Source organism: Lottia gigantea (assembly GCF_000327385.1).
Source record: "Lottia gigantea unplaced genomic scaffold LOTGIsca_99, whole genome shotgun sequence".
Lineage (NCBI taxonomy): Eukaryota > Metazoa > Mollusca > Gastropoda > Lottiidae > Lottia > Lottia gigantea.
In genome coordinates, this window is record NW_008711185.1 from 758,348 (window position 1) to 785,466 (window position 27,119).

General features: G+C 35.4%; 3 protein-coding genes across 3 annotated transcripts; all 3 read left to right on the plus strand.

Moving 5' to 3' along the window:
* Positions 1 to 221: 221 nt before the first annotated feature.
* On the plus strand, positions 222 to 2,476 carry LOTGIDRAFT_170495 (hypothetical protein; the record flags this gene model as incomplete). Its single annotated transcript, XM_009069152.1, has 2 exons — positions 222 to 230; positions 1,658 to 2,476. 2 exons carry the CDS (start codon positions 222 to 224, stop codon positions 2,474 to 2,476), a joined length of 828 nt encoding a protein of 275 aa, XP_009067400.1.
* Positions 2,477 to 4,549: 2,073 nt separating this feature from the next.
* Positions 4,550 to 6,348, plus strand: LOTGIDRAFT_170496 (hypothetical protein; the record flags this gene model as incomplete). The annotated part of the gene is made up of 4 exons (XM_009069153.1): positions 4,550 to 4,560; positions 4,983 to 5,071; positions 5,273 to 5,428; positions 5,876 to 6,348. 4 exons carry the CDS (start codon positions 4,550 to 4,552, stop codon positions 6,346 to 6,348), a joined length of 729 nt encoding a protein of 242 aa, XP_009067401.1.
* Positions 6,349 to 6,659: 311 nt separating this feature from the next.
* On the plus strand, positions 6,660 to 26,671 carry LOTGIDRAFT_170497 (hypothetical protein; the record flags this gene model as incomplete). Its single annotated transcript, XM_009069154.1, has 30 exons — positions 6,660 to 6,689; positions 7,628 to 7,697; positions 9,518 to 9,631; positions 10,001 to 10,209; positions 10,436 to 10,580; positions 10,928 to 11,029; positions 11,380 to 12,084; positions 12,410 to 13,066; positions 13,359 to 13,376; positions 13,745 to 13,833; positions 14,009 to 14,257; positions 14,513 to 14,837; positions 15,425 to 15,613; positions 15,915 to 16,318; positions 16,641 to 16,727; positions 17,200 to 17,607; positions 18,059 to 18,135; positions 18,499 to 18,562; positions 18,791 to 19,042; positions 19,442 to 19,544; positions 19,817 to 19,922; positions 20,226 to 20,362; positions 20,656 to 20,762; positions 21,166 to 21,318; positions 21,822 to 22,002; positions 22,396 to 22,589; positions 23,035 to 23,262; positions 23,471 to 23,585; positions 23,874 to 24,018; positions 26,539 to 26,671. 30 exons carry the CDS (start codon positions 6,660 to 6,662, stop codon positions 26,669 to 26,671), a joined length of 5,796 nt encoding a protein of 1,931 aa, XP_009067402.1.
* Positions 26,672 to 27,119: the final 448 nt, after the last annotated feature.

Genomic DNA, 27,119 nt, shown 5'->3' on the forward strand with positions numbered 1-27,119 from the left:
CACTAAATCGTCTGCATTCATAGGCATAAACAATGGAATGATTTATGTACTATGACCAAAATAATTCCATTTAACGTCTTTTTATGATGTATAATTATAATCTACCCCCCTCCCATCACCTGTCAGAAACTCTGAATACAAGTATAGTCAATGTTTGAAGTAAAAATTAAGCCATAGATCCTATTCAAGGCCATTCTAAATTGAAGTTTAATGTTTAAAATATGAATATTGTAAGTTAATACAATAACGCATGTTTTTGATCACGTATTGCTCGAAATGTTGTACTGAAACGGAAATGCCACAATGTAACATATTATTGATGTTAGAGCAGTGTAACATAAACAGGTCTCACTATTATTCTGTGTCTTTTAAACAGTGGCGCGACAGTGTAAAAGGCCCTATTTGTCCCCACAGTCTCGGGAGGTGCTTTAAAACAGGATCACTGCGAATATAATACCTGATCATGGTGAAATAGGGGGATTCAGTGCTCTAATATTTTTCACATATTATGGTGCTCTTGCAGTAGATGCTGATATCATTCAGTTGTTAGTAATAGTTGGTCATTGTATTGAATTTCTGACCCAGTTACCATTATCTTGTATACCTATTGTTACGTCACAATTGAATTATACTGCTTCGAATTATTAATGAGAAAGAGACAGATGTTTTAGGTAGAATTAGTTAATTTATTATCATTAACTAGATCTGAACTAATATTAATATCTGTATCATAATATATTGTTATTATAGATTATATTGATTCGGTTGGCGCTATATTAGAATCTATACCAAGGACATATGGATAATTAAACACCTAGGGCGACTTCTGATCAACTAACTGGTTTGCCAATGACAAAAGGTCATCTCATTAGATTGATGTTTTTAAGGAATGCCATTTTCTACGAGACTTAAGAAATGATAGATTACTTCTCTTAAATAAAGCAGGTATGATATTACATATATATTGATATTTTTTACAATTTTACTATTTGGTGTGGAATTTCGATCCTTGTAGTGTAATTTGAGCTCAATCAATTGTGTTAACGGTGATTATGACTTGGTGTTTTGTTGATTTTTCTTTCGTAATACATGCATAGTATCATTGCATATACTTGATGGTAATTGTATTTTACGCATGTGACGTATTTGAACTGTAATGTGATTTGAACTAAGAAGTACGTCTACGTAGAATTTTCATTCTGGTACCTGAATTTGATCTTAATAATCTCTGAAAGCAAATGTACTGACGACTAAAGGTTTATGGTAGTATAATATCTCCGATTACAGTCAACACCGGGGTTGTCAAAGCTGACCCTATTTATTTGCACCAAATTGGTAGAAGTATTCTAATTTACGATGTTTGCGTTTTCCTGATAGAGTCTTCGCCAGTTTCTTCTTGAATGGAATTATTATTGCTTCAACTTTATATTCAAAATACATTACAGACTTCTGAATTGGTGTAAATACCCCTCACGGGGATACTAAGAAAAAAAACATGGAAATGTGTCGATCTTTCCCATATTATCTGTTCCCATTTACAAAAGGAATCGACTGGAATGAAATGTGACATATTCAAGATCATTCAAAAAAACCCGAATCTCAACATGTCTGATTATTGATTGAAGGAAATAGCTTTTTTTTTATATATATATTTCAGAGCTCTGAACTTAAAAAAAAAATGAAGATCTTTGGTTTTGAGAGGGATAACCAAACTTTGTCGTGTAGTGCCGAAAATCTAGAAGATGTTTACACTTCTAGTTTTGAACTCTATCCTTTCCACGAGGGCAAAGAGTTTGCTGTGTATAAAGGTCTATATAATGGAATAGGTCCGAAGCGTGGTGAATTTTGTGTAGTTAAAAGTAAACTGAACAAAAAGCAGAAGCTGAATTCTTGGAATCAAATTACTTTTATTAGTGCGAAAGCCCAGCATTATTCATATCTTTTCAATTCATACGTCAAACATCGTTTCATTAGCTTCACCTCGCCTCGTCAAGCCATTCTAGAAACAGTCTCCGATTTCATTCCCGTTATTAGACTTGTCAAACATCATGAAAATAAACTGAAATCAAGGGAAATCATTCTGATGGAAGACTTTATTGAAGGAAAATTTCAAAGATTCAGTACGCCGTCTGGTTTAGTGAACAGTGCAAACTGTGACGGTATTCTTGAAGCTTTCTCACATTTTTCATGGAACGTTTCGCGCGAAATAATCATTTCCGGTTTACAAGGAGCATGTCAAGGCGCCACCTATCATCTCACTACACCTACAATTCATTCAACAACTGGATCGTTTGGAGAAAATGATAGACAGTGGCCAGGGATCTTAGAATTCTTTGCCTCACATCGATGTAACAATATCTGCAGTGGATGGATGCGACCAGATGTTCCCCACCATCTCAAGTTCTATAGTTCCACAAACTGTTGTAAAGCCACAGCACCAACACCATCATTTAGTGAAGCATCGAGTCACTTTTAGCACTATGATCTTTTTACTTTTTGATCTTAATGTCGAGTAGGTTTTTTGATGTTTTATAACGAAACATTAAAATAATGATATCTTTTTCATGAATCAAATCAAGAAATCTAGGAGCTAGGCAACATTCATTTCACCAATTGAGACTTTTAAATGAAGACATTATAAAACGAAGGCAACTATGATTGGTTCATCAATCAAGAAAAAATGGCAGAAGAAAATTGTTATAAATTTTTACGGTTAGCTGTAGTTAGCTGTAAAACACGTAAACATTGAGCTAGTTTCTATGACGTTATCAACCATTTTTCAATGTTATTTAATTTGAACGATAGTAACTTAGTCAAGCTTTAAGGCAGCTAACATTTTTATTGATTATAACATTACGATATACTCTTTTAAAAATAATGCAGCGAAAAACTAATTTTTTATGCCTATGCTTCATTATATTACAGAGACATCTATCCTATAAATTAATGGCGGTATTATTATCATGTTATCATTATTTTATCATTATAGAAGTATATTCTTATAATTTTATTCGTGTTATCAGTTATCATTATACGTCGTGCAATATTTGTATTAATATATCATTATTTAGTAAATTCTTAAATTATACAACTATTTTGTTAGTTTTCTTTGGCGGAAAATGGTTTGTACCCACAATACTACCCCCCACTTAATTTCTGACAAAAATCAAACCATGATCCCAAGATATGTGCCAGAATGCATCAAATCAATTCTATTTTCAAAACATTTCTCGACGCCTCAGTGCACCAGTGTCATTCCTCGGAATTTTCGAATTTTGAATCTGAATCTCGACAGTTGTTGTCCGACAGTTAGTCACAAATTTGATCGAAAAAAACCATGGGCCGTGTCTCGTTTTATTAGAATGAAGGGGATGCTAAGTTAACGCCCATGAAAAACTGATATGATATGACCAGAACAGCTTCCCTAAGAAATTGACGTATTGAGCTACTTTTGGGTAAACGATGTTTTACTATGACGTTACAAGTAAAATAACGTCACACTCGCAGACTTTACTTCTCAAGTTAAAGCCACGCTGCTAGTTTGCAGAGAAAATTCAGTGAAATTTTAGCAATTTCAACGTATTCTTTAATTAAAAGGATGACTACTCTGTAAGTATTTATATTCTGCGTGTACTGTGTAATTAACAGCATTATTGTATCATGTAATTCATAACAAAAAGCTTAAATAGGAAATACAATTTTGAGGACTATGATATTCCTTCTTATTCCAACTTGAAAAGAAGAATCATTACAATATATTGGCACCAATGGTGTTTGACAGACTTGGCTTTGATTTGAGAACACCCCATCCTGTCGTTTGTTTCTCCACAAAAATGATCTAACAATGTAAATGAATGCCAAACATATACCTAATTACGTCAAAGCAACACCATATTGGACCCAACTTTTTTTTTAAAGATATTTAGCGAAAAAGGTTTAAAAGATCGAACACTAAAGATAGAAGTAACTACCTAAGCTCTATCGCTCGAATGTAACTCTCCAGATTGCTATAAACATTGTGTAGAAAGGCACATGGCCACAAAATATTTATTGTTTACTTTTAAAATACGATCATTCTGAGCACAATGTTCCTTAAATATGCGAGAGAATATAATAATAATAATAATAATTTATTCAAGGCTCAGAAAATCAATTGCTATTGCCAAAAAGATTAATTTCTTTCTGTGGTGAACATTATAAAATATAAAGTAAATTCCAATGTGTCTCACGAATGTAAACAAGCAAGCGAAGAGTAAGGTAGACCCTACCTCTCAACAACTTTTTCGCCAGCTTCAGGAATGAGATTGCAAATTTTTTATTTATTTTATTGAGGATTTTTTTTTTAAAAGTCAGTAAGAGCTATTATGGGGTGGGTCTTGTTTCTCCATTGTTTTCTGTTCACTTATATCTATTATGACGTCATAATGATCATTATATCAAATTTGTCTAAAAGTCATTGGCTTGTGGATTTTTCAAGACGAAAGCAGCGTTTCACTTCTCTGCAATATCTTTTTTGGAAAACTGTTGACGGAGTAAGTGACGGAAGATCATGGCTATCATGTAAGTCAGGGTTTTCAACATGTCCTCCTTTCAGGAAACCTTTTTTTTTATTTATTAGGACAATTTTGCCATTTTCGGGTCTTGAATATAATATAATGTAAATATTCTTCTGAATTACTAGAAATGTACTATTAATTTCTTCAAAAACACCTTAAAATAGGAATTTCGCTTTAAAATATCTATGTAATTATGTCTTTTCTATATATGGCAGAGTTTCAAGAAAAGACGAGTCGCTTTTTTAACTTTCTAACGCGGATATTCTGGACACACATGGATTTGAAGGCTCAAATTTTGACGATGAATTTACCACTATTTCTGATTAGCTTAGCTAAAATTTCCTTTACTGAGACTAAGGTATAATTTGTCAAAACGGATGGCGAAAATTTAAGATAATAGTTAATATTCATATTTGTATATTTCAGAATACCAGTAATAAGCTATGTAGTGGATGAGATTGAATTGGATTTTTTACGAACCAACCAATACGGAGACCAACTTCCTACTAGCAATGGTATGTATAAATTCCACAGCCCAACTATTTCCCAATTCAAATGACAGCCAAAAACTTCAATTAAAAATAATTCAAATAAAACGGCCCAAAAACAAAGCACGAACGAGTATCTATAAAATTTGAAAAAAAAAAAAACCATTTCAAACTGATCCTTGTAAATTATGAGAGCATGTAACAGTGAATTCCACTATTGTTTTTCAGACTTTGGTACAAACCAAAATAACAACAACAGAGACGGCAATAACAACAACAAGAAATCCTCTCGGGAAGAGTTTAAGGAAGATGTATTCAATTGGGCAGACGAACCTTGGACTTCCTGTAACGATGTTGAGGTTCCTGACTGGGCCAAGATGGAAGGTAGGACCAATCAAATCTATCAAATCACAATGACATTTCGTTTACTGTTAATGATACAAAGGACGAATTTGTGCATCTTTTTTTCTGAACTGTGCGAGCAAGTGTCGAAAAGGGTGGGTTCTGTGGTTTTACAGAGGCTCAACTAAATGGGAGTGGAGCCGTTGACTTAACTCCAATGAATTCTGAGACCCCTGTGTAAGTCAATTTAATGCATGTGGGCTTGACTCAATTAGTCCCAATGGCAGTTAAGCACCACTGTCGTTTTAACCCTTGCCGCTGGGCGTCTTATTCCCTCATCCTGTGTCTTGGAAACCTGGAGCTATGCTCTCACACCTATTATGGTCATCTTTCTAGGCATTGAGTTTCGGATCTCAGTGCTCTATTTCCTAGTAAAAAATACCTAGGTCATTCGGCAAGGAGTTTAATTATAAATTTGATATATTTCAGATCCGACTACTGATGACTTCAATTCCGAGTTGGTATGGGCAGAGGATCCATGGAGTCAGGCACCGCTCGTCGGTCTACCATCTTGGATGTTGTTGCCCGGTATCGACTACCCTGTAGAAGGAGAAGACCCTGTGCTAGACACTCTGGTCAACAATGACGAAGATGACGCTATATTTTTAGCATCTGGAATCGAAATTGCTAATTGGAGTGATGAACCATATGTCCAGTTACCCCTAGATGTACCAAGATGGGCCCTGCTCCCCGGTATCGACTATCCGGTTCACCGCGGAAACAACAGCCCCTATTGGAAAAATAAAGTGGACGATAAATTCAATAAACGAAGACAATTTCGCAGAGAGATTAATAAATCTGGATTTCATAAAGCTGAAGGGAACATGGTAGCTCTTTCGATACAAACAAATCAAGCAAACCAGTTCGACAAAAGGAATCTTCGGAAATCAAAAAAACTGTAAAGGCGAGGTTGGAAGAGGGGGGGGGGGGGTAATTATGGAATATTTAAACTTAATACAGGGAAATATATTTTTTATTTGGTACATATTTTATAGTGTATATTGTATTTGTTATGTTTCCTATATTTTGGACTTATAAATAAATTTATTTTGTATTGACTAAACCAACAGTTTTTTCTATAATCATTGCCAATCAGTCGCATCAAACAATCGAAGAGAGATGGTTAGGGTGTAAAAAAAAATGTGAATTTGTCGGCACACCACTTGCCACCTTACGAATTTTTAAAACCTCTCTTTAAAGTGTTTGTGAAAACATGCATGGTTGTGTTGCATCTCGTCCAGAGGTAATGCTAGTCGGTGTTTAAAGTACTGGATTAGGAGATCCTAATTATTTAGATAGAAAGTGGAAAAATACACTGACTTGGGTCTTTTTAGCTGTGACATTGATGGGTGTACGTAGGATGTCTTCTGGAAGGGAATAGGGAAGAACTCCCGACACCACCCCACAGCCGTATGAGGAACGTTTAAAAAAGAATTCTTACGTTAAATTAGTGCGCATTTACTGTCAAGCCTATAGACAATGGACAAATATTCTCGGCACTACTGAAACTCCCTTCTTATCTACCTTGATGTTCACCAATGTCCTCAATCAAAATCAGATAAAGAATATTGGGGGCTGTGCTTTATTTGTATTGGCATCATATACCATTATCTATATTGATAAACAAGAAAAAAGGGCCACCCACTCGAACATCGGAGACCTTATATATCGTGGTAAAAACACAATATGATCAGTAGTGGAGGTTCACCAATCAGAACAAGGTAAGCCTTTTTAACTTCTATCAAATGTCATTAAAGAGTTCATGTTCGAGAAGGCGGGCTGACTTCTCCCCCTTACAGTGCATGCGGTTCTTACAAACCATTACGAAAATTGAATGACAATACTTTGAAAGGTTCATTATTAGGCAGGTCATTTAGATTGTAAGAAGATTTGATTCCCAATACGGAAATTCGCATCTAGTAGACATGTTCTAAGAGGGTCTCTTGAAATGCCGGGCGTCGGCAAAGTTTTACTCCCTACCATGCTGGTCATGGCATATCTGTCTGAGTGCGTATAAGCTTGTGCATTTTGCAAAAATATATATATTGTAAATAAATGCCTTGACTAATGAGTTAATACTGCAGTTCAACTCCCATTTTTTCAGTTGTCCTGATTAAGATTTTGTATCTGAAAAATGTATCGCTTGGTCATGGTCAAACATTGTGTTTTTAAAAATTTCAGATGATCAAACTACCTCAACACCTTTTATGTTTGGTTCTGCTCATTAGTACTGGTACCTATTCTGCTCTAGGTAGGCCTAATTGTATTTACATATCTAATTATGATGCTGAGTTGATAACCCAGTCTCAAATTCCACCTTAACGTCGTAACGTTTTTCGAGGTCGACGACAGCTTTGTGGATTTAATATAAAAAAAAAAAATAGTTGTGAGACCAGTTCGCATAATCCATCACCAATATTTCACATATTTTTGGTTTCTAAGAACTTTAGGTTGTCAACATCTTCAGCTCGTCTTTTTTAAGCACCCAGACCAACAAGGGTTATACCACCACAGATGTTCTCTGCTGCTCTATACTGTTCCCTATTTATAATATTAAGAACTGGTACTTATATAGTGCATATAAAACTTTGTGCATGTTACAATGAGATCGTATTATTTTAGTTTATTTAATTTATGATGGATAAAAACATTCGAAATTAGACAGCTCGTCAGATGGCGGATTCAACAGCCCATAACTCCTCGCAGAAAACCAAAGCGGTTGTGAATTATATATTACGGTTGATTACCAATTTGATAACAAACCACACTACAAGTTCAACACTATTAACAATCTCGTGCAGATAACTGAAAAACAATCATTTGGTAATATTCTCCACATGGGAAAGTTTTGGGCGCTCAAAGTTTTCAAATGTTCTTAGAATTACTTTAGAATGGTCCTGGGAAAAGGAATGGTGAGAAAAACGAAAATTTTCTGACCAAAATATAAATTTTTGACTAGTTATGTACGAGTAATTACAAGTATAAAATGTCCAGGTTTTAATCCCGGCATAGGTCGAGATAATATCATCGGATTTTTCAATCCGGTTTCCCCCTGTCAGTGATGCAGGTACGAGGGGCTGACTAGTCGTTCGGATGGGACAATAAACCGAGGCCCCGTGTGCTACGGGCTGTGCACGTTAAAGATCCCTCGACAGTTGGAAATCGAAAAAGAGCAGACTAATGCCGCTGTCCTGGCAAAATTTCCCTCATTGCACCCTGCATGGCGTTGCCCGTCTTCTTAACCCACATGGTGCAGAAAGTAGTACGTAAAACTCCATTCATTTCATTTCATTTCATTTCTGCCCAGCGCGATAGAGCACCTAAATTTCGGGATCTCTATGTGAAAGAGGACAAGCGCCGATGAACTTTATGAGAATGTAAATGCGGGGTATAGTAGAAAAGATAATATAGTAAATTTATTTGCTAACATAAATTTGTTACGTATATTATGATATGCGAAGAGATAACTGAATTCTGAGAGAAGAACAAATAGTATAGGTCCCGCCTAACCCCTTGATCAAACCCTTAAAGTCAATACCCACTCCTGACAACAAAGGAATTCTCTTGTCAGAAGACAAAATATCGGTGATATATATACATGAATTATGATGTTATCTGTGCACTTTGATAGACTCTTGTCTGTGTAGGACATTTAAATCTTAATGGTTCAGTAATTTATATATTACCCACTGTTACCTTTATAATTGGGTTAAACTGAGTGAAATTATGCAACTTAATTTTATTATTCGGTCACATGGAATAATTATAAACAGTTTTGATTATAATGGCCCTGAAATCAATATTTACATGTTTTTGCTTTTGTGGAATTGTCTTATCTGGTATCATTAAAACATTCAATTATTTACGTCCCAAATTTTGGATTTTGAAAAAGATTTCCGGAGAAATAAAATATTTGATCGCCTAATAATAAAAAATGTCATTGATGTTACCTATATTTGTGAGAATGGTGGATAGCCAGGCCACTTCTTTTCTGCACTTGTGTTGATAAAGAAAAAAAAGATTATAATTATTAATGGCTTTGTCAATATCTTCTTTCATTACCAATTTAAGTATGTAATGAAGAACTTGGACTTTCCAATGGAGCCTTAAAGAATTCAGCAATTAAAGTATCATCTTTCTTAGCAAATAGATCTAAAGATAAAATCAGATATGACTGCTGTAAAGGTAAGTTTCCTCTTCATTTCCTCATTCACATCAGCAATGAGAATCAGCATCGGTATTATCGTAAATAACATCAGAAGCAATCATTAATTCCAGTATCTTCAGCATCATCATCATCAATCACAAGCATCATAATGAGCTTATTTCACCGTTATCATCTGTTTAGGTATTTCTAGCTAGCTATAGATTCCTTACCGAGCAGTATAAACATTGTTAAAACATTAAAATGATTTTTGTTTGGCAGTTAACTACGACGTTAACAACGCTTTTGCAGCAGTAGGCACTTTTCTTAAGTGCTTTATAGAATCATTGGTCGATGCACGATTCACTCTAGCACTTCTTAATTTATATTTTATAAATATTTTTCTCTAGGTGACATTGGAGCAGCATGGTGTCCTGCAGATGGTGACGAGCATCCGTTTGTAGAAATAAGATTATCCAAGCCCCAAGCACTAACTGGTATTCGGTTTCAACATCCTGTAACCGATGGACATTCTTATGGGCACGATTTCATGAAAAAATTTACGCTCAAATTCGTTCCTGCGTTAGCCATTGATGGAGGGTTTGAAGAATTCAACACAGTGCGTACTAATTATCCACCATTTAACTCGAACTGTAGTTTAAAAAATTTCACTTTCTAACATCATGACCCAGAGAATTCGCGACGGTCTTTTAACATTTAAACTGTCGTCTTTACATTGTATTTTTATTTCTAAATATGAGCCTCTAGTCGTTCCATCCTTGCCTTCTCCTCAATCAAAAATGACCCTTATCCAAAGTCAACTATTCGAGAATTTTGTTTTTAAGGATATACCAGCCATCTATAATGAAAGTATGGCATATAATGTGGGATTACAACCCTCTGTGGTTACAGATAGAGTAAGAATTGAACCTACAGAGGTAATAAATAAAGCTTGTTTTAGGATGGAACTCATGGGATGTGAACCATCTGGTAAGTTTAAGAATACTTAATATGTTTCCTTAATATATATATACATATATTTATTGTAGGCAGTTTAAATGAAGCAATTTTATTGGATTGTCTGCTAGCGAAAATAGCCAATCAGAGGCCTCGACAGCAAGTCTGAAAACATACATGTTAACAGACTTTCTGTTGAGGGCTCTGATTGATTGTATGTACAATCCAATCAAATCGCTGTATTTCGTGATTTATTTACAAATGTCCATGATGCAAGAAAGGTGACTATTGCAGTCAAGGTATAAAATGAAGTTCGCAATAGGTTGACATTGTGAATTCCGAACATTACGGCTAACTAATTATTACTATGATTTTTACAGCTTTGTGTGATGACGGTTTTTGTAATAATGGAGGCGAGTGTATTGGGAAGAAATTATGTAAATGTCCTGCTGGATTTTTCGGCCACCAGTGTCAAACTGAGGGTAAGATTAATTTTGTAGCCCGACACTGTAATTCTATTTCCATGAGTGTGTCCTTCATCGTCTGGTGAAGATCCTGATGATGCTTTAGGACCATTGCAACTTTATAAGATTCGAAATACTCTTAATATGCAAATCCCTTAGAGCATCGGATGAGATTTAATACGTGTACTTTAATATTTGAGAGAAAATATACCAATAAACGATTACATGGATGACAATAATAGGGGATCTTGATGCTATTACTATACTTACCAACAGGCAAATAGTTTTTACATTTATTACATCAAGCACCCGTCTCCTATGCCCTTTTATATTCAAGGCTTAACACTTAAACTCCATTATATTTTCAGCAACACAGATTAAAGTTCAGCACTTTCACTACCTGAGTGTTACCAAAACTACTATTGTTACATCTGCTTATGAACTGCATTACCAAGGTCAAGTATCTATTAAGCAACAAGGCTCTATGTCATTTCTGGAACTCGCAGCTGGCAGTACTCTTCAAGTACCGACCAAGGAAAAATGTTTTGAGAACCTTGATGACTGTGCAGATGGATTTACATACAACGTCGGAGTCAGCTTCAACAGTATTCAAATGTCAACTTTTGACATTCTGAAAGGAGGTGACTGGCAAAAGGAATCTGGAATAGAATTAATGTATCATGCCGAGAGCAAAAGACTCATTTGTACTGTTGGTACATCAACTTTGGTATGGCAACTATCTGTCAGCATCAAATTGGAAATACATCATTGGTATAACTTTCAGCTGTCTTGGAGTCAATCGTTAGGATTAAAGCTTCTTCAGAATGGTAAACTAGTAGGAAGTGTTCTTCAGGCTAGTCCACGACAAGTTAGTCAGATGGCTAAAAGGATATCGTTTCAGATAGGGTATGGGATAGCAGTAATGTACAAATTGTCTGAAATGAGGATAGTTCCTCTAATTTACAGTGAAGCTGTGAGAGCGGGAATCACTGAACCAATTATTCCTACCACACCATTACCAACATCGTCAACACAGCCACCAACAACAACAATCACAGCTATACCCACTACAGGTTTGATCTATTTAATCTAAACAAATTTCGTTTTGTGATTCCTGCGTAAGACTCCACTAACGAAATTGTTATTCAATACCTGTGAGCTGCACTGTTCATTAACGGCTTCACCAATCAAAAGATCTGCTTAAGAAAAAAAAGTCCAATGAAGAATTCTGGAAAATTCAGTACTAATCATTGATACTCTTTTTTTGCAGCACGCCGTGGTTTATTCATGGGCAACTGCTACATGTAGAAAAAATAAATTTCCAAAGAGACTGATAATATGTTATGCCGAGACTGATGATTGATATCATAACCGACATTCGACTTATTTCTGTTTTAGAGTCACCTTGTTTAAAGAAAGTACCAGAGAATACAGACGTGATCAGCTACGATTTAACTGTTCGCGATATTATCGATGGTGAGATTATTACTCCAGACTTAAAGATTAAGTACATCGGAGACGTCCCACCACCATCAGATCACAGTATCAAGGTCCTTGACCTAAATGGAACTGGACAGTATATTGCCGTACCTACCGAATGTCTAGCATGTTTGAACAGCCTTGTAGATTGTGAGCATGGGTTTACCATACAGGTCTCTGTCGCGTTCCACTCTGAGGAACATAACGTTATTTTCTACAGTGGGGTTGAACGTTTCGAATCTGGTTTTAAACTGACCTTCTCTTCTGGAAAGTTTCAAGCTGTGCTGCAGGCAGGCTTCGATAAATGGTTGATAGATGCTCCATATCAAGTACAACCTGGTAAAACGTATCTGATTCAGCTGTCATGGGCAACAAAGTATGGTTTCCAGTTGTTCGTTGATAACTATAGAGTAGGAGAAGGTGAACACCTTAGATTACCAACGTTCTTCAACAATGTTACTAAACCACTGTATATTGGTACGGAAGACAGGAACACGACATCCAGATTTCTCCTAACTAATTTGATGGTATGGTCAGCCACTAGAACTGTTTTGGTAGAGAAAGGAATTCTCCCAGGTAAGCGGAAAACTTATTCTACACTAATATAACACCCATATATCTTAAGAGCTTAATTTATGTTGCTGTTGTGTGTTTTGGGTATGAAGTCGTCATTTGTTTCAGAAATGGGTCATCTACATAATAACGATAATACCCCCAGATGTATCACTATTCTGTAAGACGGGTGTCTTGAAAATGCACCGGAGTAGAGAGCCCCGATATTTGATAAATTCAGCAGTTGGAAAAACTGCGATGTAAAGAAAATAATTTTTATGAAATTATTGAACGGCATGATTCTTTATTTTTACAGCTATCTTAACAACACCGGGTAAGATGAAATTTTACGCATCTCAGATATCATAACTGACACACTAAATAAAATCATAGGGATATAAAACTCAATTTTTTCAACATATACATGTAAATGTATTGATTTCAGAATGAACACAGGACTTTTGGTTCGTCTATATACAAGCAATTCCAGGCGTACCAATTAGTCTAATTTCCCACCGTTATCACCATTTAAGGTTCTGACGTTAGCGATAGTGTCTCTATATCAATGACATCTGCATGGAAAAATGTTAATCACTCGAAAACTGGCTGCATTTCCCTTTGTTCATTACTCTGGGGATTTGAGCTCGAAGCATATCTCCAGAGTGATACAGCTTGTGTAACAATGCTGTAAAATTTTTCTAGGACCTACCACCACGCTTGATCCAACCGCTGGTTTTGCTTGGACATTTGCTTCCATAAACGCCACAAAATTGGTCGATCATGGTTTACAGGTGAGTGTTATTAGTTTACTAAAGACTTTTCTTCATTTTGATTTATAGTACAGTTGACGTTGTCGTCCATCCAGAGAAAACTGTCAGTATGCCAATTTAGTTGGGCTACATTAATTCGTCTTTTCAAGCTTACATTATATTTTGTTTCCTATTACATCGTTGCTTTCGTCTTCAGATTAACCTAAAGGGAGTATCAAAATCAGACAAAGATGGAGTGTACCTTCAGTCCAGCAAGCAATATCTTGAGATTTCAGAGCTGTCCAATACATGTACTGGTAATCTCGAATTTTGCTCCAATGGTATCAGTTTTGAGTTTGAAATGAAGTTTTTTGAGCTAAAAGAGAATACAGTGATCATGAGTACGGGTGGCGAAAATCCCAACAACCCTGGAGTGGCTGTCATTTACAGATTTGGTCAAATACAGGTTAGTATCGAACAAAATCTTCTCCAATTTGTTTGGATCTTTGATCTGATCCTGAAACCATGTCAGCGTTATTCTTTTAGTCTCGTCATAAAATATGTGATATAAACCTCGAAGGGGTGTTGAAAAGACAGAAATATATACGACTGTCTGAAACATGCTATAAACATCCACCAGAAAGGACTGACATGTTTTCTGGCCCATTATTTATACCACATATTCAATAAATACATATTTTTTTGGACCGTTTACATTCAGATAGTAGTAAACACAAAAGAAAAGAGTTGGTACTCCACAATCCCAAGAGAACTCATCACCTTATCTGAACTTCACAAGTTCCTCATTTCTTGGAGCCCGAAAGGTTCTCTAGAAGTGTATCTGAATGAGAAGTACGTTACCAGCACAACACACTTTGTCAAAAGAACTACCATTACCGCCGCCTACACTGGAACACTGTACATTGGACATTCCTTCTCCACAAACACTGATCTTCAGTCCATAAACTGTGAGGTTAAATCCTTCCATATCTGGCACATCACTATTGAAATTTTGATACAGATTGGTATTTGTCACTGTCAAAGACGTAAGTATGTGATACCACATGTATATCATATATTTTATGGACTCTCTGAAAGTCTTGTAGGGTTGACAAAGTCATGGAGTAGCAAACGAGTTAGTTGTGTCACACAGAATTTGACGTTGTTCGGTGATCAATACATGCATCTGAAGTTGAACAATTTTCATTATCAAAAACGTAAATTATCCCTGAAAACATTCTAAAATATGCTATTTACATCTTTGTATCTATTTGATCAAACTGTTTTAAAAGGGTTAATTAAAAACTGGGTGTTCTAATTGCTAATTAAGCAGTTTGATCTAGTGTTTGATGTTTGGCTTCATAAAGACTAGATATTATAAGTTGAAACCTCTAGAATACGGAGTAGATATATTTCTCTACAAAAAGCGTTTATTTTGCTTAAATCTTGCAGTAGTTTTTTACAACTCCCATTGAATCAAAAATTTGAGTTAAAATACTTTATGTTATTATTTAATCAGAGTGGCAGTATGAGATTCCGAAACAATAAACGTGTAGGTAATTTTATTCATCCAGAAAATATTTGAAATTTAAAAGTTGCCATTGACATTCTTACATTATTTTGTACAATGCAGCCACCACCACGACAAATGCGCCAACAACGACCACGACCCCGAAGCCAACCACTACCACCGAGAAGCCAACAACTGCAAAAGAAAAGCCAACCACTACCACCGAAAAGCCCACCACAACCACCGAGAAGCCGACCACTACTACTAAGGAACCGACGACTAGCTCTTGTCCTGCTGGTTGTATCAGTATAAGTAAGTATGGATACAAGAAATACACTTTCAACCTCGAATATCATTTTTTTTTTGCTAAAAAAACCCCCACACATTTAAATACAATACTGATGTATTTGTATACATTGGTAGGGATATCCATTAAACAATAACTCGTTATATCTATTTGAGCGGTGAACTCTTGAAACTGAAGTTATTTTATGTTTTGAGCCTCTGCTGAATATAGGGATTTTTTTTGCTTTTGACCTATTAACCTTGTTGTTACCAAATATGGTGAAATATCATTGTAACGTGTTAAATGGTTTTATGAACTCTATTTCAGGTGATATGACCACTAGAAAACCATGCCCAACTCGACCACCAAGAACAACAACACGAACACCAACGACCACTAAGAAACCGACTACAACCACTAAGAAACCTACCACAACCACCGAGAAACCCACCACAACCACCAAGAAACCGACAACCACAACCCAAGCTCCAACCACAACTCTTGGTATTCCAATAATTGGAGGATCGGCTATCCTGAAACCAATTGTCAACTCGAAAGGAGAGGCTTTCCTTTCTTGTAGTATTAAAACAACCATCGACACATCAAACATTCAAGTGAAATACTCATTCACAATCTTTGGTAAAAAGAACAGTGAGAGAGAGCTGAAGTCCAATAAGTTTGAGAGTCTACTCTCGGCCAAGGATCTCGATGAAAACATTCTTGGGAAGAAGGTACTGACGACTCTAAATAAAGTTTACAGTTGAATTTGAGGTTCCTTGCAATTAGTACTTCCTTAGAAGTTTTTGGTGAGGCACGACATGCCCAACCTACCTGACTACCCGATGGAATTCTCCGATCTGACTGTATTTGTTTGCTGCAACTGAGCATCCCTTTGGGGACCAATATAGCTAATTACATTTGATATATCGTTAGTAGATTTATATTATAAACATTTACTAATAAACAATCTACTTCTTCGGATGGCACATTTATTTCATTAGTGTGGCATAAAAGATACGGACAATAAGACGAATCTTCATTTAATTGTTTTAGGTTGTATGTACAATTACAGCAAGATATTTACCCAATGGTAGATGGTCTGAAATCATCCGCAGTAACATCTTTATTGCAAAAGTTGAGGTGAGTTTTTCTTCATCAATTAATATCTGTTCCCACCAGACCATCAAACAGAAGATAGTGTCTGGAACCAATCTATCTGCTGCTGATAAAACGTTAAGATGGATCTAATAAATAAATTGATGTAGATCATATGCTACTATTATTGGTCATCTAGTTTTCTAGTCATATTTGAATAACGGCTAGGATTCAAAATATTTTGCTTACTCATTTTTTTCGTCATAAAATTTGGACAGGGCGTGTAAAATCATTTTGTACAAAAATCATAGCTCTCTCTCGAGACGCTGCGTCTTGGGGGTTGGACTAAAATCATTTTATTTTCAGTTGAACAAACACAGATATGGTTAAGGGGACAAAACTGTCGTAAGAAAACTAACAGTTTGCTCTTCTCAAAATTTTCCCAAGATTTCACACTTAAAAATAGGATTGATTTCAAACTTGAGACCTTCTGTTAAAATTTTGCTCCTTGTTGTAGCTCATTACCAAGGGAACAGTGACTCTTATAGAGGGAGAAAATGAGAAGAAGGTCGACATCAAATCTAATACACCTCCACAACTACTTTGTCCAACCGGTAACAAGGGAAGATGCGAAGTTCAACTAGTTTCTACTATCATTGCTGCCAAGAAGGAATACAAATGCTCCAAGTACGTCGTCATACCACAAATGGTTATTGGGTGGACTCCATCCGGTGGTCTGACTAAACCATTTTGTGGCACGTCACTCAGTGTAAGCAATTGGGAAAAGACGATACAGATTCCAGTTAAAGCTACTATAGATGGATTATATGATAGAGATGCTTACAGACAAATGAAAGCGGAAGTTGTCATTACCGGTACGGTTACACAAAAGACCGAATCTTACAGTATAGGAAACGAGCTTAAGGTAAACATGTAATTACTTACAACAAATATTTCGAAACTTTATTGATTATCCTTGACCCTTCTATAATAATTCTTGACCTTCAATGTAATGTTTCTCCTTCCAGATCTTTGCCATACTTAACCTGCTTAGACTTTATTCAGATTCGACCACAGGCCTTGCATTCATATTACTTTTTGAAAACCGATCGCAGATTCAGTTGTATAGATAATCTGGCCAAACTTGTGGTACCCCTAACCCAAATTCGTCTGCTCACAAAACTGTAAAACATGTCAAGGGGTCAAGATGCATGCGTAAGAAGTGTTCTCAGAACGCTCGACCGTTTGCAATAGTAATTTTTCATCCGTTCCGTTCTCGGAACAGTTCTCAGAACGAATAATTTTTGTAATGTAAACGGGGTTATCGTTACTAGGGATAAATAACAGGTCAATAATTTATTATTTATTCTATTTAGGTTATAGCTATCAACAGAGATTTTAAAGCTGTGTGTGGTTCCGTCAACGATCCTCATATGACAACATTCGATGGCTTGTAAGTTTTACAAAAAAATTATTGTTTTTTTACATTATTACTTTTCTTACATTATTATATTACATTATTATTTAATACATTATTATATTACATTATTATTTAATACATTATTATTTAATACATTATTATATTACATTATTATTTAATACATTATTATATTACATTATTATTTAATACATTATTATATTACATTATTATTTAATACATATACTTACTTCTATTCATACCATTACATATTTTATTTTCATATCTTTTTTCAATACAACATTTTCATTATTATTTTACTTCATTTTAATAGATTTTTAGTTCTTTAATATAGCTCTTATTTTCATTTTTATCATTTTTCTATATTTTATTTTATAGGCATTATAATAATTTTGCCAGTGGTGAATTTGTTTTATATCGACACAAAACTCTACCCTATGAGGTAACTTAATCATTAATAACCATTTTCCGCATTATACCTTGTTTGCAATAAATATTCATAAATCAATTTGACCACAATGGAATACCTGTGTCGTTATAGGTCAGAAAATTATGGTACCACGGCCAGTGCAGTCTAGAGTCGTGAACTATCTTGTTTTTTTTGTTAACTGGACATCTGTCTAGAAGACAAGGATGTCTTATTGTTTTTCATTGTACTCATATCTTGTAGGTGAGAACCCTGTATAAACCGTGCAGTAAGTGGAATCCAAAAGGACCATCCTGCAACTGTGGGGTGGCAGTGCGATCTGGTGATGACGTCATCACACTGTCAGGATGTGCTAATGGTCTTTATGATAAGTATTCCAAACACAAACACCATCACTCGCATCATGCTAATCCTATATCGGTACAGATGTATAAGAATGGTGAACTTACACCGGGTACAAGAGTCCGTAGACTTGGTTGTGGACAAAAATACGAGGTCAGTGATAGCACACATTCTTTTAATTTCTTTATCAATTGTTCTAAGGTCGATCATTAGCTAGTGTTATATCTTGTCCGATTAGCTTGTCCGATATTCTTGTCCACTTACGACCACAATATTATCCATATTCATCTGTGGTCCAAAAACTTGTGTCTGTGGTCAGAATTACTTTCATGGATGATCTTTATTTCTACTCTTGATCTAGCTGTTCTTGTCACTATTGATTTTTTTATATAATTTATTTTGAAAAGGTGGTTTCGTGTACCATAAAACCATGTTAAGGATCTTTCCAGTATAGTTTACAACTCCTTCAAAACATTACAACCGAAAAATCACGTTACTGGCTGTATGCAGGTGACTTCATGTCTAATTGCAATGGCTGTTTTTATATTGTAGATAATACTTCCAACAGGATCAGTAGTTACAGTCAAATCTAGTTATCTTTCTTTTATCAATATATGGCTTAAAGCTTCTGCTGTGGATTATGGTCAGTCGCAAGGTAAGCTAAATCTACTAGCCAACAGACCCCTTACCGTTGAGTATGCATGGTGGGAACACGGAGTTATAAATCTATGTGTCGCAGTGAACTCCGATTGACTTGGACAACGAGCGCAACAAGAGTTCTGACGTTTTTCAATGTCATTGAGTAACTTTATTTATTGCAAGATCAGTTCCTTTGTAATATGAAGCCACGTAACAAGATCAAGATTCATATTTATTCTTAAACAAAATTCAAACAGTCTAACTTTATTCTTCTCTCAATCATTGCAGGACTCTGTGGTATTTATAATAGAAATAAAAAGGATGACTTGACTGATAGTAGTGGTAAATTGATTACTTCCGGTAGATATCTCAAACAGTTCTGTGAATCTTGGAGGTAAGGTGAATTTCTTCCTTTCAGGGACTTTTGTGGTGTCTGAGAATCACTAATTTGAATACTATTTATATTGCACCAATCAAAACAGCATTAATCCTGAAAAGCGGAAGAATCGCGCGCAAAATATCTTCTAGACTTTAAAAAGTAGCTTTCAATGGTTACCTTTGTCTATGAATCCAGCCAGAATAGAACTCGTGAAAATGCGACATAGATACAACTTGATATTAGGGTAGTTCTAGTCGTTGAAGACGTTTATTCCCCTAGACATAGTAACGATATTGCGATGTTTGGTTTAATTTTCAGAGCAACCAAGTCAATGTTTACAGGAGTGATAGCTTCACCTTTAGTTAAAAGACCAATATATTGTAGCTGTATCAGTGGTTATAAAAGTTCATGTTCTAATACTATGGATATCTTTAAATGTCCCTCCTCCACTGATAGTAAGTTAATATTGACTACAGATTACGGGAATTCCTTACCATCTGATGGAGTTCTCTTTCACTTTTCGTGCAATTTCAGAATGATAATTAGAATACCAGTGTCTCTTCGGAATCAACGATCAGATTCTTGTGTCATCACGCCCAATCATCAAACTCCCAAGGGAGATGCCATGCGATTTCCGTTGGAGATACACCTTTTGGTCCCTTTCCATGTTACTCTCTTGGCTTGTCATCATATAACTGTATTGTACATACCACATACAGCTTCCTATAAAAAACTGAATGTGTTTCAGAATATGATATAACGGACTATCTAGTAAAGAATGCCCAATTACCTCATGTTGATAAACCTATAACTGGTAGAAAACGACGAGCATTGCCAGATCCTGTTACCACAGTGGTAAGTTACCGCCATAATGTTCAGCGACTGGGCTGATAGCAACCCTCCAACAACGATCTTCATTCATAGAATCGATAGCAAATTTGGAAATTGGATAATCCAATGGGCATCAAAGTACAATTTTTTATGTATTGAAAATGTCGGTGTATGTCTGGGAATACAAAAACACTCCTTATAACTAAAAAAAAGTAGTCTACTATTATGTACTATTATGAGAAATCTTATTTGTTGATATCTTTGTAGTGATAAAATTGACCAATCACAATTCTTTATAAAATAAATTAAGATGCACTGCTCGTAACTTTCCAGCTATTTAACAATAATAACCAGATTAACAATTTAACATAGCCTAATAGTTTATAAAGAACTCTATTTAATTTCAATTCGATTCCTGTTATTTCAGATCCCAGCAACATTTAAAAATATATCCATGGAAGAGGCCGAGGAATATTGTATGGATTATTTAGATAATAGTACAGCCGTTAAAAACTGTGAAAACATAACAAACAACACCAACTACACGCAAAATGTAGAGAATTGTGCATATGATTTACATGTAAGTATCTTATACCGTTTGGTTTTTAGTAGTCGAGCGTTCATACATCTTGTTGAACGCTTTCTGTTCAAGAAGAACCCTTCTAAATTTAATCTTATGGCATGTGCCGACGAGAAAGACGTCTAGCTGGTTTGATGTTACAATAAACATAAGGCCCATTTTAAAGATTTCTCGAAATCACTTTTGAGTAGAAAACTACCATTCTCTCAGCCAAATTCCAGTCATTTCATTGCGCTGTCCTTCTTCATTAGCACCATCAGATACAAAAAGTAGGACGTAAAACTCTATTCATTCCATTTCATGTTTTTAGCACGTTACGATGTTCACTTTGTAATCGCAATAGAGTGGATAATTGTCATTTTCTTGGTTAAATCCCCATCATAGCACAATGTATGGTGTTTCCAATCTTCAAAAGCTGAATCGGGTGCTTAAAATCAGGAAATCGCCAAAGAGTAGACAAATACTCCTTACTAAATTTTGTTCACAATTATTTCACATTACAGACTACTGGTGATGAAGGTTTTGCTACAGCTCATGTTGATGATATTATAAATCTATGTATTACTCTAGCTACTAGCCAGGGTACACAATACACCGACAATGACAACCAAACATCACCAACACAGGCTATCCTAGCAACACTGTGTCCTTTAGATTGTGGTGATCATGGTTCCTGTCAATCAGGTTTGTTTTTTTTGTACAGTTTCCAGGCAGTGATAAAGCCGTATGACGTTTGAGAATTAACATTAGACTTCCGGTTGCCTACATTGAGTAAAAAATCAAAATATGAATATTTGCACAGGTAAATGTTGAAATTTGAACTGGTTTAGATCACAGGTTAAGGTAAAATAAAAAAGTAACTGTAGGCAAACGTGGGTTTGTGGTTTAAAAATCAATAAAGGTAGCTGAATTAATCATGCGTCTTGTAAAATAAATATTTAGACGTCTATACCCTTTAAAATAGTTTTAGGTATCCGTATGCTTAGCTTTGACTGTGAAAAATATGAATCTCTTAATGAACGGAAGCCTTGGCTTGGCGATTTCGTTTTAATGCATGATATATTTTATCTTATAAAGGTGTATGTGTTTGTGAAGAAGGTTTTACTGGTGCAGCATGTGACGTTGGTAAGACCACTAAACCAGACATCATACCAATTTCACCAGACAGTGAACCTTGTGATATCAATAGAAGAGATTGTTCACAAGTAGACATTCTGGGTTTTAATTTCGTTGATTCTGCTGATTTGTCCTGCCATTACCAACCTATAATTGTAAGTATATTTTGGTATTTATCTATTGGTCTGTAAGAAACAATAATTTTCGTTAGGGCTGCAATTTAAAACCTACATGCTTATTTATATATATATATATCCTTCTGTTACATATGTAGTATGAATTTCTGAAGCAAACCTTTATTCCTGTCACTACAGAATTTAAAATTCTTCTGTGTCGCCTGAGGTTTTATGTAATTTAAGGATGTCATCAAGTTAAAAAAAAGAAATAGAATTACATTGCTGAATGGGGATGTCTAGGCCTATATTTTGTTGGGTGCAATATTATTTTCTTAATAAATGTAATTGTGGAACAGTTAAAGTTAACAAGGAGTAAATCTGTTTTCTACAGGTTTGATTGTTTTTCTTGATTACGAGACAGAGCTTCAGAGTTTAATTATTTCATTGTCTATAAAATCATTATGTATATGTACTGTCGTTGCAGGTCAGTGACAAGATTGAGATTCGAGGAGGTTCGTCCACCATCAAAGCTAACTACATTAGTATGTATCAGATAGGATGTCCACTACCAAACCCACCTCATAGTGCTTATATAAGTATCAGTAATGATGGTCATACAGTTAGTGATGCTCGATATCTGCATCTTGTTCACGATTCGAGTTGTTATGACTGTACAGTTGATGATGACACTAATGCCCATTGCAGTCGCAGGGTTAGTTTATTGGATTCATTCTTTACGATCTCTGTCTATCAGTTGAGTCGGGGATTCATCATTCTTGGATGTTTAACTTTAGGCTATGTATTTGAACGATTGAGACTTAGTCTAAGGACTGTAGTTGATTAGTTTATATTATAAACTTAACAGAGAAAGCCAATATATGCTCATCGTTACTGTAACAAAACCTACTGTGATATTTTAGGTCGAGACATGTTCCATTGAAAGCCAGTGTTACATGGCAGGTAAAACTAATCCTGAACAGTCCTGTCAGATTTGTGATCCACAACAGTCCCAGCTCCTATGGTCTGTCAATACAGGTAATTATAACATAGTCATTTCCTTATTCAACTTTATTCATCGCTAATCTTCATACCTCTGGGTCATACTAGATTAGTACTGTTTTTTTTTTTTTGCTCCAGAAATTACTGTCCCAGCTCTCTTGCCTGTTAATATTGCAAAGTATATACAGACAAGATCAATATCTTACTTTATTAAATCTAGGCTGTTCAAATAAGATTGCATACTTTTGCTTTCCACAAGGAAAACCTTTGGGTCATTCTAAGGGAAATTTTTAAAACCTAACTACCATGTATTATTTATTTCAGATCCAAAATGCAGTGCGAAAAAATTAACTGGATCTAAAGACGATGATGACGAACCTCTTTCAACTAAAGTTATAGCTCTGGCAGCAACATCAGGTGTTCTTGGTTTTATAACATTGATAAGTTTAGCTGTCATCTGTAAACAGAGGTATGTGTATAGTAAATATTTCTTATCTTCGGATGAATAATTGCAATATAATTGATAATTGGGGTTAAAGATGAGACGAGAATACAACCATTTGCGTACGGTTTATTGTCATATCCTAACAAGAGCCAGACTAGAATAAAACGACCCAGATCTCTTGCCATGATTGTACCTCTGTCGTTTGTAAGTGTCTTGCTAAGCCACCAAGTTTTTTTTACATTGAGACACATGCGGTTCTTCAAAATTCGTTTTGACTTTTCAAAATTGATTCATGCAAAAAAGGGCACACATAACCTAAGGGAATGAAGGTGGATTATCGTACATGTATGTAAATAACAACACAATGACAAAAGATTATATAACATACAAATATAACAATTTTAACACACATTCTTAATTTTAATTGCTATCCCAGGACATAGATCTTATACTTTGATACTGGATACCCGTATCCAACATTTTGCAGTGGTCACCTCACCTCGCCTCTGTGAAAATGACCCTAACACTCTGCAACATATCACGGTAATGATTGAGACATTATTTACCGGAATCACGTGATCAATTTATCCTGGTAATGAAGATATCAGAGGCTGGTCGTTCAGGACTACAGGTGTATGTCAACAAAGTCAATGAAAACAAAACACCGTGAGAGACATATGCAGACGGATACTAAAATTTATCATTAGATAATCAATAGTCACAATATAGCATTAAATACATCAGTGTCAGAATTATCTCCCAAAGTCTCTAAATTAATGGACTATTACGTCACAATATTACTATTACATGATAAATCACTGCTCAATACCGGATGTAAAGAGTCTCGACCATGAAGAAAAAACGGAATTCACCACTCATTGCCGATATTCAGCTTTACGGAAACTGTTGAGCATTGTCGAATGTGGTCCCCTGGTGAATATAAAGCTGCGTAAGATCAACATCATCTTGATACCACTTTCGAAATCACTCCTTTGATTAGCTTCAAGATGATTTCAAAATGATGTTATCCTATGGAGCTTTATATTCACCAGGCGACGACATTCGCCAGAGGTGACCATTCTATTAAAACCATTTGTTGAAACCATTCCTTTAAGTCTTTTTCGTTTCTATTAACTGTGTTCTGGTAAGATCATTTTAAAAAACATTTCTCAAAACTATTCTGTTACAACCATTTGTAAAAAAAAACAATCTGTAAAATCTACAAATAGAGTATGTTTTGAAATTTTGTAAGAGAATGTGATATATTTTTAATATGAAGACACGTTTCTAATATAAAAATGGAAGAGAATAAACTGGAATAATGAAACTAGCCTTACCTTTAAAATATAGTGAACGTTTAAAAAAAACCTTTACAGTAAAGACATTAGATACTGAAGAACAATATACCTTATTAGTATTGAAGTGTCGATCACTGTAAGAAACAACAAGTACTGTTACTAAAGACATCCGCTTGGAAAGTGACTTATATTGATATGTACATTGTTTTGTATCTTAATCCCTAATCTCAACTCACACTCAATCCGGGATTTTGTAAACTTATTTTGCGCAACAAGAGGGTTGGTTAGGTGACCAGTATGCCCGTCTTAAACGATACAATAATCAGACAAGTTGAGAAGGTATAGGAGGCGTATCAAACTAGTCAGTAGTCGCCTACAACTACATCTGATCAGATATCACCAGCTTATCAAGACCTAGGCCTACAACGATAGTTTGAGTTTGTGGTTTGATTTCTCTATTGTACCTATATGAGTACGGTTCAACATTTTTATAAAAGTTTCAAGTTTCAGATCTCAAATTCTAAATGACGGAGGGAGAGGGGTGGGGGTGGGGGTGGGGTGGTTTCTGTCGTATGATTTGTTGTATAAAATAATATGTCATTTACTCGATTTTACTCCACCAGTTGCTACAGACCAATTTCAGAAACCTGTATCAATTTTTTTTTTAAATAAAAACCCACCCCTGTTTATTTCATCTTCACAGTGTCAAGCTTTTACCAATTTTGACTGCTATAGCCACCTTTCGTGTATCATGGAATGCAGCAATGCGATTGGATTGTACTTCTGCAAATACAGCCAATGAGAGCCAAAAAATCGCAGTGAACGTGACGATTAACATTCCTTGTGCTGTTGGTGGAAGTAATTTGATGCTCACAACTTCTGAACAGGGAACTTCAACACCCTCATTGACCTTCTTGGTTTTCTCCAGATACACAATTCACAATTTTACTAAATATATGATCAGACTGTTTTCTACTTGATATGTCTTATTAATAAGTCTCCTTCCCTTTCGGGGTTGGCATGGAAAAGGTGTCTGGTCGATCGGATGGGACAATAAACCGAGATCCCTTGTACTACAGGCTGTGCACGTTAAAGATCCTTCGACAGTTCGAAATCGAAAAAGAGCAGAATAATGCCGCTGTGCTAGAAAATTTTCCGGCGTTGTCCGTCTTCGTTCGCCCACATGGTGCAGAAAAGTAGGATGTAAAACTCCATTTATTTCATTTCATTTCCTTTCTTTTTTCAGGAGTGATGCTAAACTAAAGAGAAAAGAAAGTGGCTTTTACAATGTTGGTTCACCATCAACAACAACACTAGCTGGAAGTAAACCAGATTTACATTCTTACGACAATCAAACGTACGATTCGGGTAGATTATGAGGGAAATAGTTCTTCTAACTTCTCTGTTTGAACTTTGTGATATTATTGTTAATAAACTTTGTATTTTTCATCATCTTAAATTTTGTGGTCATCGGAGCTTCTGTGATAGAGTTGTTAGATGGTTGTCAAACACCTTAAACGGAGTGTAAAGAGCTTTTCTAAATTGGCTCCTACAATTCCACAAAAAATAAGCGTTTTACGACCTTATGTGCTACAAGCATATTTTGCGATTAGTGACGTCATAAAACGCTTAGTTTTAATGGGAATGCAGGAACCACAAATGATGAAAATTGTTTTATAAAACCTCATTACAATCCCCCCTTTAACAGTGGAAATACATCCCTATCACCGCCCTTCGTATATCATAGATAGGTATTAGTCAAGCACCAAACTGCCGAATTTGTTTTAGTCTTAAAATTCTCATTGTATTTAGCTATTGCAGATTAAC